Source organism: Neovison vison, chromosome 10 (assembly GCF_020171115.1).
Source record: "Neovison vison isolate M4711 chromosome 10, ASM_NN_V1, whole genome shotgun sequence".
In the NCBI taxonomy this organism is placed as follows: domain Eukaryota; kingdom Metazoa; phylum Chordata; class Mammalia; order Carnivora; family Mustelidae; genus Neogale; species Neogale vison.
In genome coordinates, this window is record NC_058100.1 from 35,141,551 (window position 1) to 35,158,178 (window position 16,628).

Genomic DNA, 16,628 nt, shown 5'->3' on the forward strand with positions numbered 1-16,628 from the left:
GCGTCCGCCTTCTTGCACACCGCGCCCCGGGGGGGGGGGGACAGTGCCCCCTGCAGGTGCCGTGGCAGATACAAGCAGGAGGAGGACTAATCCGGGTTCACAGAAGTGTATGTCACTCTGATGATAAAGTACACCTGCATGCCTTAAACTTTGAAAACGGGGAGGAGGACTAAGTAATTCAGGAGGATGGGGAGAAACAAGGTGTTACAGTCCCCGAGAGGGACGTACGCTGGGCAGCCCCCCAGCCCCTCGACGCCGCCGGCGCCCCTCTTGCCCGGGGCTGCTTTAAAAACAAGACCAGCACAGCCCACGGCGCAGATGCTCTGTGTGATTTGAGAAAACTCAGAAGCAGTTTTTGTTTTAGTTCTATTTTCTGTTTTTCTAAGAAATTCGCCAGCTGTAACCTTACTTCCTATGGTTCGGTACACAAAACTCTTCTTCAAGAGAAAAAAAATTTTTTTACCTGTTTCATCAATAAGATAAACAAGTTGGGCCAGTTGCTATCAGACCCTTGTGGCCTCTAGAAACCTGGCATGGAGGACTCTCCCATCATCCTACATGTAATTACATGCAATATGTAATTGTACGTAAATTGAACTTTTGAGACAGATGTATTTTAAAGCCTGGATTATGTTTAATAAGCAGAACTTGCCGTTCAAGAGAAGCCTATTGAATATCCTTTTTTGTGCAAGTACCACCCTGGTAGGCAGATATCATTCCTCTAGATGTGTTCATCTCTATCTTTTTGGAGGATTTTCTTTTCTTTTTTGTGGGTGTGGGAGGGAGGGGTTTACCTAGCTAATTAGATTGGACTTCAGTCATACGCTCTCCAGAGATGAGAATTTGGAATCGTGTGTATAGATGCTTCCTTCCTACTCTTAACTGCCATTTTCAGAAGCAAGTACAAGCTTCCCTAAGCAAGTAGTTATTCTTCTGGTGATGATTAACAAGAATATTACAGTATCTTGGTCTTTACGAAATAAACCTAAAACTGATCTGACCCATGCTGAAGTCTAATTCCCAAACGTATCAAAGTATTTCTACAACCGTTTCTTCCTTCTTCTTGAGACTTTTTTCCCAGTACTTCCTCTTCCTGCTTGTACTGTATCTGGCAAGTGAATGGAGCTGCTAATAAAGCAAGATGAGAACCACTTATTATGCCTTAGAACAATGGTTTTCAAAGCCTGGTCCCAGGACCCGCAGCATCAGCAGTGTCTGGGAACTTGCTAGAAGTGTCTCACCCTATTAGAAACTCCATGTGGTGCCCGGCAATCTGAGTTTTAACAAGCCCGGCAGGGAATTGGATTGTTGCACAATCCAATTTGAGAACCGCTGCCTCGAACACGCTACTGTAACTGTCCAACAGAAAGAGTCCTGGACCGGGAGTCAGGAAATTTCGGTGTCAACAGGGAAAAGTAGGGAGACTGCGCTACACAGACCCAGTGTGGCTCACACGTTTACCGGGCTCATAATTGCCGCCTCCCACCCTGACAAGGATTAAGGGCAGAAAAATGCGGAAAGAGCAAGCCCTTTCAACAGGGTCCTGCTGCCTGGCAGCCAGGGACTCGAGGGATGGTCGTTCCCACCACCTCCTGCCCAGCTGGCGCACCCCACAAGCCACTGGCCCTACAGAATTCTCTGTGTGTTCTCTCTCTCTCTCTCTCTCTCTCTCTATATATATATATATATATATACTCACATATAAATATATTCTCAACCCCTAAGACTGGCCTCACACCATGAATACTCAGAACCAGCTCGCCCAAAGCGTTCTAGAACAGATGAAATTTTAGTTCTTCCGTTCTTCGAAGAGAATTGAAAGACGGAGGCAGGTAAGGCGCTCCCCGCTCTTATCAGGAAAGTCCATTTCTCGCCTTCAACGCCACCCACCCCGGGTGAGCTTCGGATTCTCGCAGAAACTGTCATTGTCCAGACCACGGTGAGAGCCCCATCCCTGCAGCGACGAAGGCAGCTACGCGGGCACCGGCTCCCCCTTCGCTTTGGAAGCAGAAACGCGGCTCTGCCACCGTCGCCCCGCACGGCCCCGCACGGCCCCGCCCGGCCCCGCGCCACACTGGGTTTCAGGAAACACTGAGTGACGCGAGTCGCTCCGTTTCACCCGAACGGCTTCCTTCATGCAGCCCATCCCTAAACAAAGCAACTGAGGAAAATTCGGTACCAAACAAATAACTTTGCTTTGCCCAAAACAAACTGTCTTATGAGGTGAATGTCTTTGGAAACTCTTCGACTGGTCAGGAACCAGACCAGTGAAACGAAGGCCAACAGGAAGCTTTAAAGGTGCTTCTGGTGTCGAGGCAAACAGCTCCGCTTGTTAAGAAAATGACACCAACTTAACGCTCTTCCTGAAGTGCTTTCTAGTAGTGTTTTATTGTCTTTAAAATGAAGTGATGCTCATTTTTTCCAGAAAGGGGGGTTGGATCTTTCAGGATTTTTAATGACTGAGTACATGTATGGGTTACTTTAACCTGAAACTGGGCACATTTTAAAGATGTCATAATAGTTTGAGAGAATAATGTAAAGATCGGTGAGTACCACAAGCCCTTAGCAGTTGCTTCTGCTTCTAGGAGGAACTTTATTCAGTTGTCCGTGTTCGGTTGTTCCATGGCCGAACGATAAGCACCCCCGGCGAGAACAGGACGATGAGTAAGACACAGCCCATTCCTCATCAGTGAAGATGACCCTATAACCCTAACTAGGGTTCAGCGTGATGCTTGTAACAGACGTACGCGGAGATGCTTCCGAAGCAGCCGCATCAAGATGCGGGGAAGGGAAGACTTCACTGGCGTGAGTCTTAAAGGAGGGAGAGCACTTCTCGCGGATGAACGAAACAGCACTGAGCACCTAACTGCACGTAGGAGACAAGTTCAGTGGGTGTGGCCTCCGGCTTCTAGAGACTTCACAACAAAGGAGAAGATGATGCAGGTACAAGACTCAGGACATAAGCTAAACAAATGTGGCCGCGTTAAATGAAGATGAGCCGGAGCTAGCGGAAGGACAGGGCTGCTGCACGGTCACGAGTAAAATGAACTCGGGAGGATCCTTCCCCGTAGGGAACAGCCAAAACAGTTCAGGTAGTCACAGCAGCCAGCAGACTTGCTGCAAAAAGAGGACTTATTTGTCTTTTCAAATTTAATAACCGGTATTGATAGCTTAGTTTGGTTACTCTGCCGCTAAAGTATGTCAGTCACTTAAAGTCACTTAGACTTTAAGAAAGTCTAAGTGAGTGCCCATCTAGTACCGAGCGTAGCAGAAGAGGTTAAATTGGAATTTAACCCCCACCCCCAGAAACCTTTCCTCTAAAGCCTCTTGGATATCTTTCAGGTGCGGGGTCAAACGGAACTCTAATATCTATGAGTTTGTACCTAAGTGGCCCATACTTGTACCATTAATCAACAAGATCTCTTTCTCATTGGTTTTTCCTTGACTGTCTAGTTTTTTATAGCTTTGTGATTTTTTTTTAACATTTTGTAATTGTTTTCTTTAATTTTTCTATCTTCATTTCTTCATACCTGAGAAGGGACATTAGATTTAATCGTGTTAGTGTTTCCGGTACAGAAAAAAATTCCCCAACATGACTATACTTCCAAAAGGGATTGTTCTGAAACAGTCACTAGGAGAGTTTTATCAAAAAGAAAGGTGGTTGTGATTTGTACAACTTGTTGAATTTTGTTGGTTATAAAAACTACTCCCCAAGGAACTACCTGTGAAAGCAGGTACACACACACAAAGTTCCTAACACACTGGGAAGTAAATGGAGGGGCTCAGGACAAAAAGCATTGCTTGGTGATGTCACGTTAGTTCACACCAGATTTTGTGGATTCGGCCCCCTCAGCTCTCAGAAATGTGACCAACCAGAAAGCAGGCAATACTCCTCCGGGGCCTTCTTTCACTTCCCGTAGAGAACTCCCAAACCCGGATTCTCCGGTTTCCAGGGCCCTGCAAATTAGAAGTAAAATACAGAACAAACTGGAGAAAGCTACTGCTGAAGGCAAGGAGAAGTGATAACATTGTAACAGTAAGAAGAAAAGAGGAAGGACATTATATGAAGGGAACCAAAAATTCGAAGAGCATCGTTCTCTGAGGCCTACCATCCCTCGTCCGTGCCTGGAGCAGCCGTCGCGTGACCCGGCTCCCCCTGTACCCATCTCTGTTGGCTGAGAAATGCAAGGCCCAGAGATGGGCTTTCAAATGATCTGGGGTTTTTGTTTTAGTATTGGGAGGGGCAGCTTCTGTTTTGAGAAAGATGTGCATTTGACAAAATCCTTCACTTTTGTCTCCGAACGCTAGCTGACAGGTGACGGTGTCAGAACCAGGGCCGAGGGCAACCGCCGCTGCTGGCCTGTCCCCGCATGGGCATGTGTGTGCTGGCGCTCCGGGTCTCTGGGGCGACCTTCTGCTGGATATTCGACTTGTTTCTTTACCTTTCTCTTTCTCTCTTTCTAGCCGGAGACCGCCCCCATCACCAACTCGTCCCACTATAATCCGTCCACTAGAATCCTCCCTGTTAGACTAAACGAAGTGTCTGGCAATTAATTACTAATGAATTCTGTGAAGGCAACACACTTGATCAGTAAATCATGAGTAGTCGCGTGTGCGGACATCAGTAGGCAAGTAACCCGTTTAACTAACGCATTCATCACTCCTTGTCGTCGCTCATGGTGTCTCAGACCTTCGGAGTTTGACTCTGGAAAACCGCTGACCCTTCGAGGCTTTAGATGTTGTACTGACCAAGGGTAGGTCTGCCTAGCAGCCCTCTATTTTGAAAGACCGTTTGCCTACCCTGGCATATATTTGAGATTTGCTTTGGACAAGTTCCTAGGTTACCCACCAGGTAGCCCATTAAGTGTAATTCTTGAGAGCTTTGAGACGGTGGGCTTAGACCTAAGCCATACGTGTATTTACTTTCCCACATTCTGTTTTGGCCGATAGAAATTATGTTGTCTATCATGAATGTTTCCTCCTACTCTAATGACCTATTTAGATCCTCTTTCCTTTCTCTTTATTAATAGGACTGCTAGGAAGTGATTTTTTTTTTATTAGGATTCCTTAAGAATAGACTTTTCCAGAAGCACAGGTAGTTTGCAGAGGAAAAGTTAACACGTTGCTTGCTCTAGAGAGCTTCTCCTCATCCTGATGTGTTTTGCTTCATGCTCGAAGCATATTCAACAGCGAATCAAAGCTTAATTTTCTGGTAGTCGGTCAGAAGATTTGGCTAGTTAGGTTCAGAGTTCAAGGAAGAAGCAAAATGTCACATCTCTAGAAGTGTCTGGAAATACCTAATTTCTTTATTCACATATATATTCACCTCCCCGTAGGTTACGGTGAAGGCTGACATGGGATGTAGACATGGCTAACTCCACTGTGACACGAACTATAGTGGACTTATTTATGTGGTTGGAGCAAGTTTTTCTCTTTCCCAGCTATTTGTAATTCTTGCGTGTAAGAATTCATCCTACCTTTAAAGCCGGTTTAACGAACTTTCCATCGGCCGTTTTTAAAGGGGGCCCTGGAATGAAACTAAAAGTCGTTTCATGAGGGATGCCGTGCTTCAGGTGCAGGAGCTCACGCTCTGCAGCTGTACCTCAGCGTCTCTGCACAGGTCGTTCCAAAAGATGGCACTAGGACGCTGAGATCTATAGCAACCTCACAAGTGCTAACACTGCAAAAATTTACAAAATCGGGTTAGCCTGGGGGTTAACAGTTCAGTCCTGAGGCTGAGCTGTAGACGAAGTAGGACCAGGTGATCAGCATGTAGGAAACCGCCAGAAGCCGAGTGGAGGGCTGTCTGCTGACTGTTCCCAGACAGCAAGTCCTCACTGAACGGCGGCATCCCGGGACACGATTTCATATTCCACAGAAGTAAATCAGGTTTCACCAACTGAAATGTCTCCCTTTGAAAGCAGCAAACATGATTTGTATGTTCACTCAGCTTTAATTTCCTGTGTACTTTATGCCCAAAGCAGACACCCATAAAGCATGAAGGAAAAACCTTCAGCCATTATTAAAAAGAGAACTTGCCAAGCGGAATGGCATTGTTTCGAAGTTATTCTAAGGGGCTACAGCTACCCCACTTGTAATAGGCAACCATCAGAGACTACGAGATTTACCAAAAAGAACTTTTCAACTCACTGTGGACAAGTGATTCTGTAAAGACCACCACCCCAAGTCACCAGCCTGAATCTTCTCTTATCTTTTTTTTCTCCCTCATTTGAAAAAATTCTTAACTCTTTGTGAATGGAACAGATGTGCTAAGTACGTTATGTGTTGTTAAAAACGGTGCTGCAGTGAAACGGAAATGTGTTACGTAAACGTCCACAGTAAAACAAAAGGACCCACGAGATCTTTCCATAAGGCTCCCTCTTTCGGACTCCCTTTGCTTCTTCCTTTGAATTCTCTAAAACAGGCAGCTAGAGGATTATATACTTCAGGGTTTGGCTCTGTGCTAAACGTGGTTTTGCATTTTGCTGTATTTCAAAAATTTCCTTCTGTCAAAGGAAAATATTGTGGATAACCACTGGTGTGTTCTTAGATCAGCACAAACCATGTCAAAGAAAATTGGAGATGTTTTTCCAACTTTCTTTCCACTGATCTTCTGTAGTCGTAAACAATAGCATTTGTCGTCTCTGGCTTTTGCTCTTGGATTCTAAGCCTGCAGTTCCACTGCCCCGCTTGTCTCTGTTTGTAGGCACATTTTTGTTCTCTTACCTCTTCTCAGTTATGTCTAATAGAACCCAGCCTCCCCTGGAATTCCAGAAGCATGTTGGAGAATACTTTGTTTGCCGCAGTACTAGGATTAGTTTTAATACCATTTCGCAAAGGGTTTGCATCCTGCTAAAAGGAGATGTCAAGGTGAACGAAGTCAGAAGCTCTAAGATGTGTGCGAAGTGCGTTGTTCACGCCAGGCCCTAAGGTGGGAATGTAGCTTCAGGAGCTAAGCGTTTCCTGTACCACCTCTCATCTTTTGAGTAGCTTCCTCCTAACCGACTGCTCTGATGCCGTCTACACGACAGATGTTTAGCTAAATAAAACCTACGGTATCTTTAGGATTTGGAAAAATTCACCGTGTATGCCTGTTTGATAGGTATGTCACTTCTTGTCACTTGCATGCTTCTTGACTAATTGGAATAACTGTTTACTCAACTGTGGACAGATTATTGAAATAGTATCAATTTAGAGCAGATATATTGCATTTCCAGAAGTCATCTACCAAGATTACTCTTCTGAATGTTGCTTTTAGCTGACTTTTGTAACACAGAAAAGCAGTAGGGCCTGTTTATTAGCCAATTGCCTACTTGTTCAGCAACAAACTCGTTCAGTTCCAAAACATGATGATGAAACCAGTTCCTGTGATAGAACTGTAAGCCTTCTAAACTTAGAATTTAAATGTAGTCATATAGATTAATTCTATGATTTTTTAGTATAGACTGTAGCCATAATTCTCAAATATGAAATGGGACCTAATACCAGTATGTGATAAATGTTGACGTTTCCTGTGTACAAACATATTTGCAATGCATGTGTCTGTGTATACAATATATACATGGGAAATTCATTTCTGTAAGTACACGTGTTTGGTGCCCCTTTGGATAGGTAGGTTTAAAAACCCTTGTTAAAATGCCACAAGCATGTGTGATTGTGCGTGCATTGTGTATATATGCTACGTGTGGGTGTATATATTTATGTATACATGTGCTTTGTGTGGGGGGGTATTAATATATTTTTTAAACTGTGTTAATTCAAGAGCTCACTCTGGAGGGTCTGTTGTAATACGTAAAAGAGATTCATAGAACCGTGATAACATATGTGAGGTCTCCAAAATTTCTTCCAGGATAGGCACAATGCCCAGAATTACCGTGACAACATCCACAACATCCACAGACATTTGGATGTAGCTAGGTCCACAGCACTGCTTATCTAAGGAGAAATGTCCTTTGCCAAACATAGCGGAAGATCAGGAAACCCATTTCTAAGAACTCTGATTGGAATTATAAATGATTCTTGGACTGCTGAGCTGAATCTTAAAAAGCTTAAATTGGTCTCCACAGTCATTTTTTTCCTCCACACTAAATGTCAAAATATAAAGTGGAGGGATACTGAAATGTAATAAAAAGGCGGGCTCTTCTGAGTAAATTTGCTAAACATGCAGAGAAGTTGTTACTTAATACCTCAGTGGTAGGTCATTCATCCCTCGTTTCAGGTAAACATTTCTCATTTGGCAAACAAGAGAAGTATTTGAAATTGACAGTTATGTCCTTAACATTGAGAATACGACCTAAATAGGAGGTCTCTGTACTGTGGAATCCAGTCGAAGGAGAGAAGACGTAAGACTCAGGTTGAGTTTTATGTCTGCTTCACCAAGAGGACGGCTAGCGGTGAGCTCAGTTTAACATGAAGAATGCTAGACCACTGCAGGAAAATACGTGATCAGTTCACTAGATCACTCACTTCTTTCTTAAGTTTCCATGTGTCTCCTAGATAATCTTAAGTCCTCCCGTCCAGTTGGTATGCTTAAAATCACGTGGTGCTCTGTATTGTGAAACCTTCAGAGTATTTTGAAGCATGTGTAGCATATGCATTGCTAGTTGTGTATATGTGCAAGAATGTGTGTATGTGTGAGAGCGAGAGAGGAAAACTCAAGGAAGAGTCTCCTGTTCGTCTTAAGATCCGTTCATACTGGTATACCGGTGAGACGTCTCACCTCTCTGGTCTGGGGTTTCACACATGGCTCAGCTCAAGGCATTCATTTCTTCTTAATTTTTTACCCTCTGAATTCCTTAAACTTTGCTCATTGTGTAATTTTTTCAAAAAATATGACAAAAAATTTACTCTGTTGACCTCTTGCACTGTCTGCTGCCAGTTTGATTTAAAAAAAAAAAAGATGATTCCTCGCAACTAGAAATTTCACCGTGACTTGTGTTTAATTTCCTGTGCACAGCCTCCGTGTTGCTATGCTCATCTATGTTTCTTTTTTCTCACTTTTCTGAATCAAATTCCCCTTTTGCTTTTTTATGAAGAAGCCATGTGTAGAAGCAAAATCTTACCTTCTCTGTTGATTCTTTAATTAATTTGAGCCAGAATATTCTCCACTGTCTTGGCACTTTCAGGATTTCTTAATGCTGATATATGGATGGACTCTGTGAATGGAATTTTTGAAGCAAGTTCCTCAAGCCTGTACCATTCTTGAAGGTCACATGTACCTATTGTGAAAATGTGAAGCTGTATTTCTGAACCTGAAATAAATGGTAACATTTGAAGGACTCCCCCACTTCTTTGTTCTTATATAATATATTTGGGTCATACCTGTGCATATCAGTAAGATCTGAGACTTCTGAATACTTATAAAATTGGCCCAGAATTACCAAAACGGGGAATAATAGCATTTGGCATTACTGTCATTAATTTGAGGGAGGACAAGATTTTTTTTTTTTTAAGAGTTTATTTATTCGACAGAGATCACAGGCAGAGAGGCAGGCAGAGAGAGAGGAAGAAACAGGCTCCCTGCTGAGCAGAGAGCCTGATGTGGGGCTCGAGCTCAGGACCCTGGAATCACAACCCGAGCCAAAGGCAGAGGCGTTAACCCACTAAGCCACACAGGAGCCCGAGGACAAGATTTTTTTTTTTTTAAAGATTTATTTACTCATTTATCTGACAGACCGAGATCACAAGTAGGCAGAGAGGCAGGCAGAGACAGAGGAGGAAGCAGGCTCCCCGCTGAGCCGAGAGCCCGATGCGGGGCTTGATCCCAGGACCCCGGGATCATGACCCGAGCCGAAGGCAGAGGCTTTAAGCCACTGAGCCACCCAGGAGCCTGAGGACAAGATTTTTAAAGGGAGCAAATTGGACAAATCAAAGACAGGAGAGTAGGAGAGATTTCATTTCTGATTCAAACTCCGTGTTGGACTAGGTTTCAAAAGGGCACACGCCTTAGCCAGTTGGAGGGTACAGCGTGACAACTGACAAGAGGCCCCGTCTTGTTTTGCCACCGAAGAGGAAGTGCTCATGGAAAACCCTGGGAAGCAGAGGGAGTAAGGACACTCTGCCCCCATGTCAGGTCCACAGAAGGCATTTCTTACAGAAAGCAGTCGAGTTCTTGACTCAACTGTTGGCCTTCATACACTCACTGGGCATCAAAGGGAGAAGTTACCCCTTTAGTTTCCCTAATAGTAAGAAAATGGAAGAGTAGTGTGCCACCCAGTAGCTATGCACATCCTTGTCCTCAGGTTCCAGAACACAGAGAAAGACTATTACAGAGTTTTGATGACAGGTCCCTTACCAATGTACGTAGTCCCAGATTGAGCCGTCCACCCAAAAGCAGGAGCCAAGAAGCGAATGGGAGGAGAACGCTGGTTTACTTTGCCTCCGTGTTCAGGACACATTCACTGGCAAGAGACGAATTGCAAAGGCTATTGTATGAACTCCTGCTTTCCTGTTGTAATTTCTTCTTCATATCATAACATCTTCCATAACTGAAGCCACTAATGCATCCAAAGGAAGCTTTTTACCAAAAGAGGAGGAGAATCCTGCTGTACACTTGTGTTGTGTTTGGGGGGGGGGGTGTGCGTGCATATGTAGGAGTTCTCCTGCGTGATTCTCATCCAGAATGGTTTCTAATGGAAATTACCCAAACCAACATTTGGCAAGCTACTTATTTGGTAACTATGTGGCAAATTACCATTTGTATTTTTAAAATAATTCTGGCATCAGTATAAATAGCTTCTCAGTTGTCATGATTCTTGTTTTTCTGCTGGAATCTTTAAAATTTCAGATTGAGAGGGGTGCCTGGGTGGCTCAGTGGATAAGCTGCTGCCTTTGGGTCAGGTCATGATCTCATGGTCCTGGTATTGAGCCCCGCATCAGGCTCTCTGCTCAGCCGGGAGCCTGCTTCCTCCTCTCTCTCTCTCTCTTTCTGTCTTCCTCTCTGCCTACTTGTGATCTCTCTCTCTCTCTAAAATAAATAAAATCATTAAAAAAAATTTCAGATTGAGAAATCTATATGGAGTTTGGGTCAGATGGTTCCCAGACCCGACCACTTCGTACTTCAGCACATACCTGGCATTGCCACGATGCAGACCCTTTGCTGGTGCTCTTTCCCACCGTGGCCACCTAGTAACAAGACTACACACAAGAGATGGCGGCTAAAATGGCAGCCTACATCCAGAGTTTCCCCAAGTTTATTCCACGAGATTTCAGTCGGTTTTGCACACACACATACCCAGGGTTCCTTGATGAAATACACTTGGGAAATGATGACTAAAAATTAAATGTCTCTTTCCTGGAATACTTTACAGAAACTCTGGTATCACACTGCACCGTGACTCTCTAAGGAAGGGTCGGTGTCTACATGTTTCTCAGATTTATCTGACCACCATACTTTGTTCATAAAGCACCTCACAGGTCTAGTATGAGGGAACGCGGCTTCGGTGGCGTCAAGTTAGAGAGAAAAGGCTTTGAGCAGGATTAGTCCAGGACAGACAGTCACGATCTCCACGCCAGGGGTAAAATCAAATGGAAGAGCAACCAGCGCTCCCAACTTGGGGCAATCTTCCTGGACGACCCCTCCATGTCCCAGTGGTGTACTAGACCCCGTGAGCAAGAGCACAGAGGAGAGGCATGAAAGCAGACTGCAGACACACACGCAATACTGGTCTTGGAAAGACCTAGATTAGCCGTAATATACGCAAGCCTTGTGGAGGATGCACATCGTTTTCCACACAACCTTTCCTCTCTCTCTCTCTCTAAGAAAACCTCCTTTAAATTAATTACATTACCCCATTATATTCCTGTAAAGGAATGGACCCAGACTGATTTAAAATTTAGAGATTACCAAACAAAACCAGAAAGGAACGCCTATCCTTATTGCCGTTTCTGTCTCCCTTTCCCAAGCCTTCAGGCTCACCCGCTGATCTGAGATACTGAGTTCCCTAAATGCTGGGCAAAGCAAACAAGCAGAGAATGTTTTGTGAGATTGTCATAGAGCCTTCCCAGGGGCGCTGCTAGAGGAATTTCACCGTAAGAACAGACTGAAGCATTGAGGTAGATCTGAGAGAGTGTGGGTAACTAATCATTCCATTGAAAATTGAGTCTTCTGTATGTGAACAATGCCTGTGTTCTAGATACAGCTTCTGACTCCCTCCCTTCCTGTTCTGGCCCAGTGATTCTTTGAAGCTATTTTTCAGAAAATTTGAGAAGGTATAACCTGAAATCAGAATCCTGATTAGGCAAATTTGCTTGCATGGTGAACAGTAGCATTCTGAACTTTAAAATTTGTTAGCAAATTTTATGTATGTGCAAAACCTACTCAGCATTTCAGCTCAGTGTTCCAAGTTAGAGGTAGCCACAGCGTGAGAAGGTGCGTTTATAGCTCTTCATGGGGAAAGCCCAGTTTCCAGCACGTGCCTTTAGGCACTTCGGCATTGTCTAAGTTATACAGAAAGTTCTGGAAAAGAAACAGTGAAAACCCAAACGCCCAAATCCCACGCTAGCGCTAACTCTGAGCCACTGCGTGGTACCCTCCTTGACAGTGCTTTTTTGGCCATGAGAGGAAAGTTGGTGCAGGAGAGTGAAGAGGAAAAGAAAGGAGCCGCCTGGGGGAGTCTGTGGCACTCTGAGGTTTGCGGCAAACATTCTAGCCGTCAGCTGAAACCTATTCCAAGTCAGAGTTTCTGATCCTGTTTCTGGACGAGCGCACCCAAACGAGCTCAGACGGGAAAGCGCTCCGGCATCTGCTAAGGGACGGTCTCCTCAGCCCTGCGGCCTCGGGCCCGGGGTAACGGCTCACCTCCCCACCCTGCTGAGGTCATTAAAGTGTTCTAAAGCCCCTTCCGAGCTCAAAAATGGTTTCTGCTTGCCGGGCAGGTAATAAATCTCATTGAGCCTGACGGGAATTTAATTACACTTTCTTCATGAACACACCAGGGATACCCATTACCTGGGTCTCTAACGCTACAGGCCCGCAGACCCCCCGCAGGTGAAAGGTCACCAGAAACCAGTGCTTCGTCACTTAAGGGCTGAGAGGCCTCCGCAGCACAGCCGGCTGGAACCGCACCCGGAGAACCGGGTCTGGTCTCGGCCTTGCGGGAAGGGAAGGGTTCGCCGCTGCTCAGAAACAGTCCCGGCAGTCCGGCTCCAGTAACGCCTCGGGAAGATGAAAAAGAAGATTTTTTGGTTTTGGTAGACGTCCTTGCTCCGCTCACTGGGGTTCCCGGAGCAAGAGGGAAGGGAGGGCCCCGGCCTGTCGCAGGCCCGCAGGAACGGCCACAAAGCAGCCCCCCGGGGGGCCGGGTACGAAGCTCACCTGCCCCTGTTCCCTGGCTCGCTGGAGCCTTGAGTTCATTACCGATGGGGTAGGAAAGAGGACATTAAAGTCCAGACGTCTGCTGGACGCCAGTGGGAAAGTGTCACCTGGCCTGTCGCTTTCCCACTTACACGGCCGGGCATGGCAGCGCGGCAGCCCCAGCAGCAAACCGTCTGGAGAGGCCGAGGATGAATGAAACACGGCTCCGGACCCTCATTCCACAAACACCGCCCGACGCGACCCAAACCGGGCGAGGGGCATGGAGAACGATCCAGCAAACCGGATCACCCGCACCCTGCACCCTGTTCCGAATCAACCCGAGCTGCGGCTGCCGCGGCTGACACAGCCCCCCCGGCTTCCGCGGGCCTGGACGCTTATCCCGCCGGGACGGTCCTGTGCGGCGGTTTCTGGCTGGAGAATCCTTTTCTCAAGCTCAACTGCTGACATTTTCGGCGTGACTGTTCACGGCCTCACACTGCTCACTGGCTCTCCTGACGCCTTCTAATGTCCCTCATCTTGGAAATTGTTTTTTACCTGTCGTGACTTCTCTTTCCACTCCCTCTCCCTCTGGAGATTTAACTTGTCCCGGAATCTGTGGGAGGAACCGAACGTCACAAACTCAGGGCTCCTAAACAAATACTCGGGGTCATAAAGGTACTGGGCTCTGCTGCGGTTTCCGAGTCTCCTGAATGTGGTTGCGTGGATTGATCACCCCAGGGTACAAAACAAGGTTCTGGAGCGCACGCCTGTCGCCAGGAAGAGTCCTGGGAAATGCTGCTTTGCCATGCGGCTCTCTCGGCTCCCCTGCACGCCTGCATGTTTTCGTCTGATTTGAATTTGACCCTCATGGAATCATTTTGCATGCTTTTATTTGGATTTGTCTTATAATTTAAACATTGTTTTCTTCCTCTGCATCTGTGTTTTTTTGTTATTTTGTTTTGTTTTGTTTTCACTAGGCGACCCCCTCCTGCAGTTCCAGGACGGCCATCCTAACACCCATGACTCATCGCCTTTTGTTTCCAACAACATGTCTGTCCGTGGCATTTCAAAGCCTTTCGTTTGCACTACATGTCATATGTACATAAAAACTTTTATTTTTGATCCATATCTATAATAAAGACAAAGTTTATTCTATATAAAAACAAAATAAGTTTCTTTTTCTAAAGAAGACCCAAATTAAAAGAGTTTTCAGCTAAAACCAGGTAAGTGGAAAAATATGTAATTTGATCTTACAAAGAGCTTAACTTGAAAAAAGGTAAGTTAAGAGGATATTTGGTGAAGGATGATAATCTATCTTCAACCGAAATGTCTGCCCAATCAAAGTATGGAAAGACAGAAGCATGTATTGGTGAGGACATGGAGAAAAAAGAACCTTCTAGCACTATAGGTGAGAATGGAAGCTGGCATGGCCGCCATGGAAAGCAGTATAGAGCGGCCCCAAAAAGTTAAAGACAGAATTACTGTATGATTCACTAATTCCCCTGCTGGGTATTTACCCAAAGAAAACAAAAACACTAATTTGAAAAGATAAATGAACCCTACGTTTACTGAAGTGTTACTTACAGTAGCTAAATTATAGGTGCGATGCAAGTCACACAGATGATGTCCACATCGCCTATCAGTGTATATATCTGGTGTATATATTTATACACAGTGGTACGCTACTCAGCCATAAAAAAGAATGAGATCTTGCCATTTGCAGCAACACAGAAGGATCTAGAGGGTATAATGCCAAGTGAAAGACATCAGAGAAAGACAAATACCCTATGATTTCACTCATGTGGAATTTAAGAAACAAAACAAATGGACAAAGAAAAAAAAGACAAACTGAGCAACTAACTGTTAACTACAGAGAACAAACTGACGGTCACCAGAGGGGAGGTGGCTGCGGGGATGGGTGAACTAGGTGATGGGGACGAAGGAGTGAGCTTGTTGTGACAAGTGCTGAGTAAGGTATGGAAAGGTTGAGGGGCGCCTGGGTGGCTCAGTGGGTTAAGCCTCTGCCTTTGGCTCAGGTCATGGTCTCGGGGTCCTGGGATCGAGCCCCACGTTGGGCTCTCTGCTCAGCGGGGAGCCTGCTTCCCCTTATATCTCTGCCTGTCGCTCTACTTGCGATCTCTGTCAAATAAATAAAATCTTTAAAAAAGGTATAAAAACGTTGAATCACTATATTGTACATCTCAAACTAATGTTGTATGCTAATTATACTGGGATTTTTTTTTAAAGTGAGAAAAGATGAAGCAAAAATTCTGGATATCGAGAAAAGACACAGAAGACGGAGTAATTTCAGCCAGCCCCCAAGGATCTCATTAATAACTGTTATTGCACCAAAACATTTATTCCTGTTCCTATTACTTTTTAAACACTCCTTATAAGAGATAAATTATGTTAAGATCATAGGAGATATTATAGGTCTACGGCCATACCACCCTGAACGCACCCGATCTCGTCTGATCTCTGAAGCTATGCAGGGTCGGGCCTGGTTAGGACTTGGATGGGAGGTTTGAAACACATAAACCCCACACATTCTATTTAGCAAATTCAGGGGAAAATACATCACTCAGAATACTAGTGCAAGGAAATGTTACCACCTTGAGAAGAAAGGTTCCTCGACATGCCAGTAAGTCACTGGAAGAATGGAATCTGTGACAGTCTGGAGGAACAGAGAATTTTTTTTAATACTTTAATCCTCAAACGGTAACTCTGATACTGAAATTTTAAGCTACCAGTGAAAGAAACCCGAACACTTATCCAAATAAGATGTTTCTTATTGAGGGAGTACATCTGCCAAATCTGCAATCTCAGATTTAAAAAAAAAAGATTTGAGATTTAGTTCAGAATTCTCTCCCAAAGGTTTACATGACCTAAAGTACAATTTAAAATGATGTCGTATCGGGTGAGCTCCCTTCTCCGCATGGCTCGCTTTACCATATGAAGACAGAAAACTACAAAAGAGGGAAGAAAGAAATTGTCCGGAATGAGGGTGCCGTGGGCCTCCTCTCTAGGCCGAGGCAAGTCCTCACGAAGAAAGGCAAAGTGGCCGAAGTGGGCAGACCCTCCCGTGAAGAAATGGAGGCCTCTCACTCACACACAACCTTCTGCACTCCAAAATGCCAAACCAGTTTCCTTCGCTGGCTAAAATGTTCGTAGGGCACACGACACTCATTTTTACTTGTATCTCAGGTCCAGTGGCTGTTAGAACCCCTGGTCACGAAGAAAACCCGAGGGCACCAGCGCAGCGGATCCCGAGGCTCACGTATTCCTGGGGCAGCTGGGCTGATGCAACGCAAGGCACAGCATGAGGTACGCGTCC

The 16,628-nt window shown here is 45.2% G+C and overlaps 1 protein-coding gene across 4 annotated transcripts in view; it reads left to right on the top strand.

Annotated features, from left to right (window-relative positions):
- Nucleotides 1–14,462, top strand: part of DNM3 (dynamin 3) — a 534,866-nt gene extending 520,404 nt beyond the window's left edge. For 3 of the 4 annotated variants that reach the window (XM_044266976.1, XM_044266977.1, XM_044266978.1), the window contains one exon: nucleotides 4,465–9,278. In XM_044266976.1, the coding sequence (XP_044122911.1) occupies nucleotides 4,465–4,534 (70 nt within the window). In that variant the 3' untranslated portion in view covers nucleotides 4,535–9,278. Of the gene's footprint in view, nucleotides 1–4,464; nucleotides 9,279–14,271 lie in introns of those variants that run through there. The other variant, XM_044266979.1, reaches the window with a different exon arrangement.
- The last annotated feature ends 2,166 nt before the right edge of the window (nucleotides 14,463–16,628 follow it).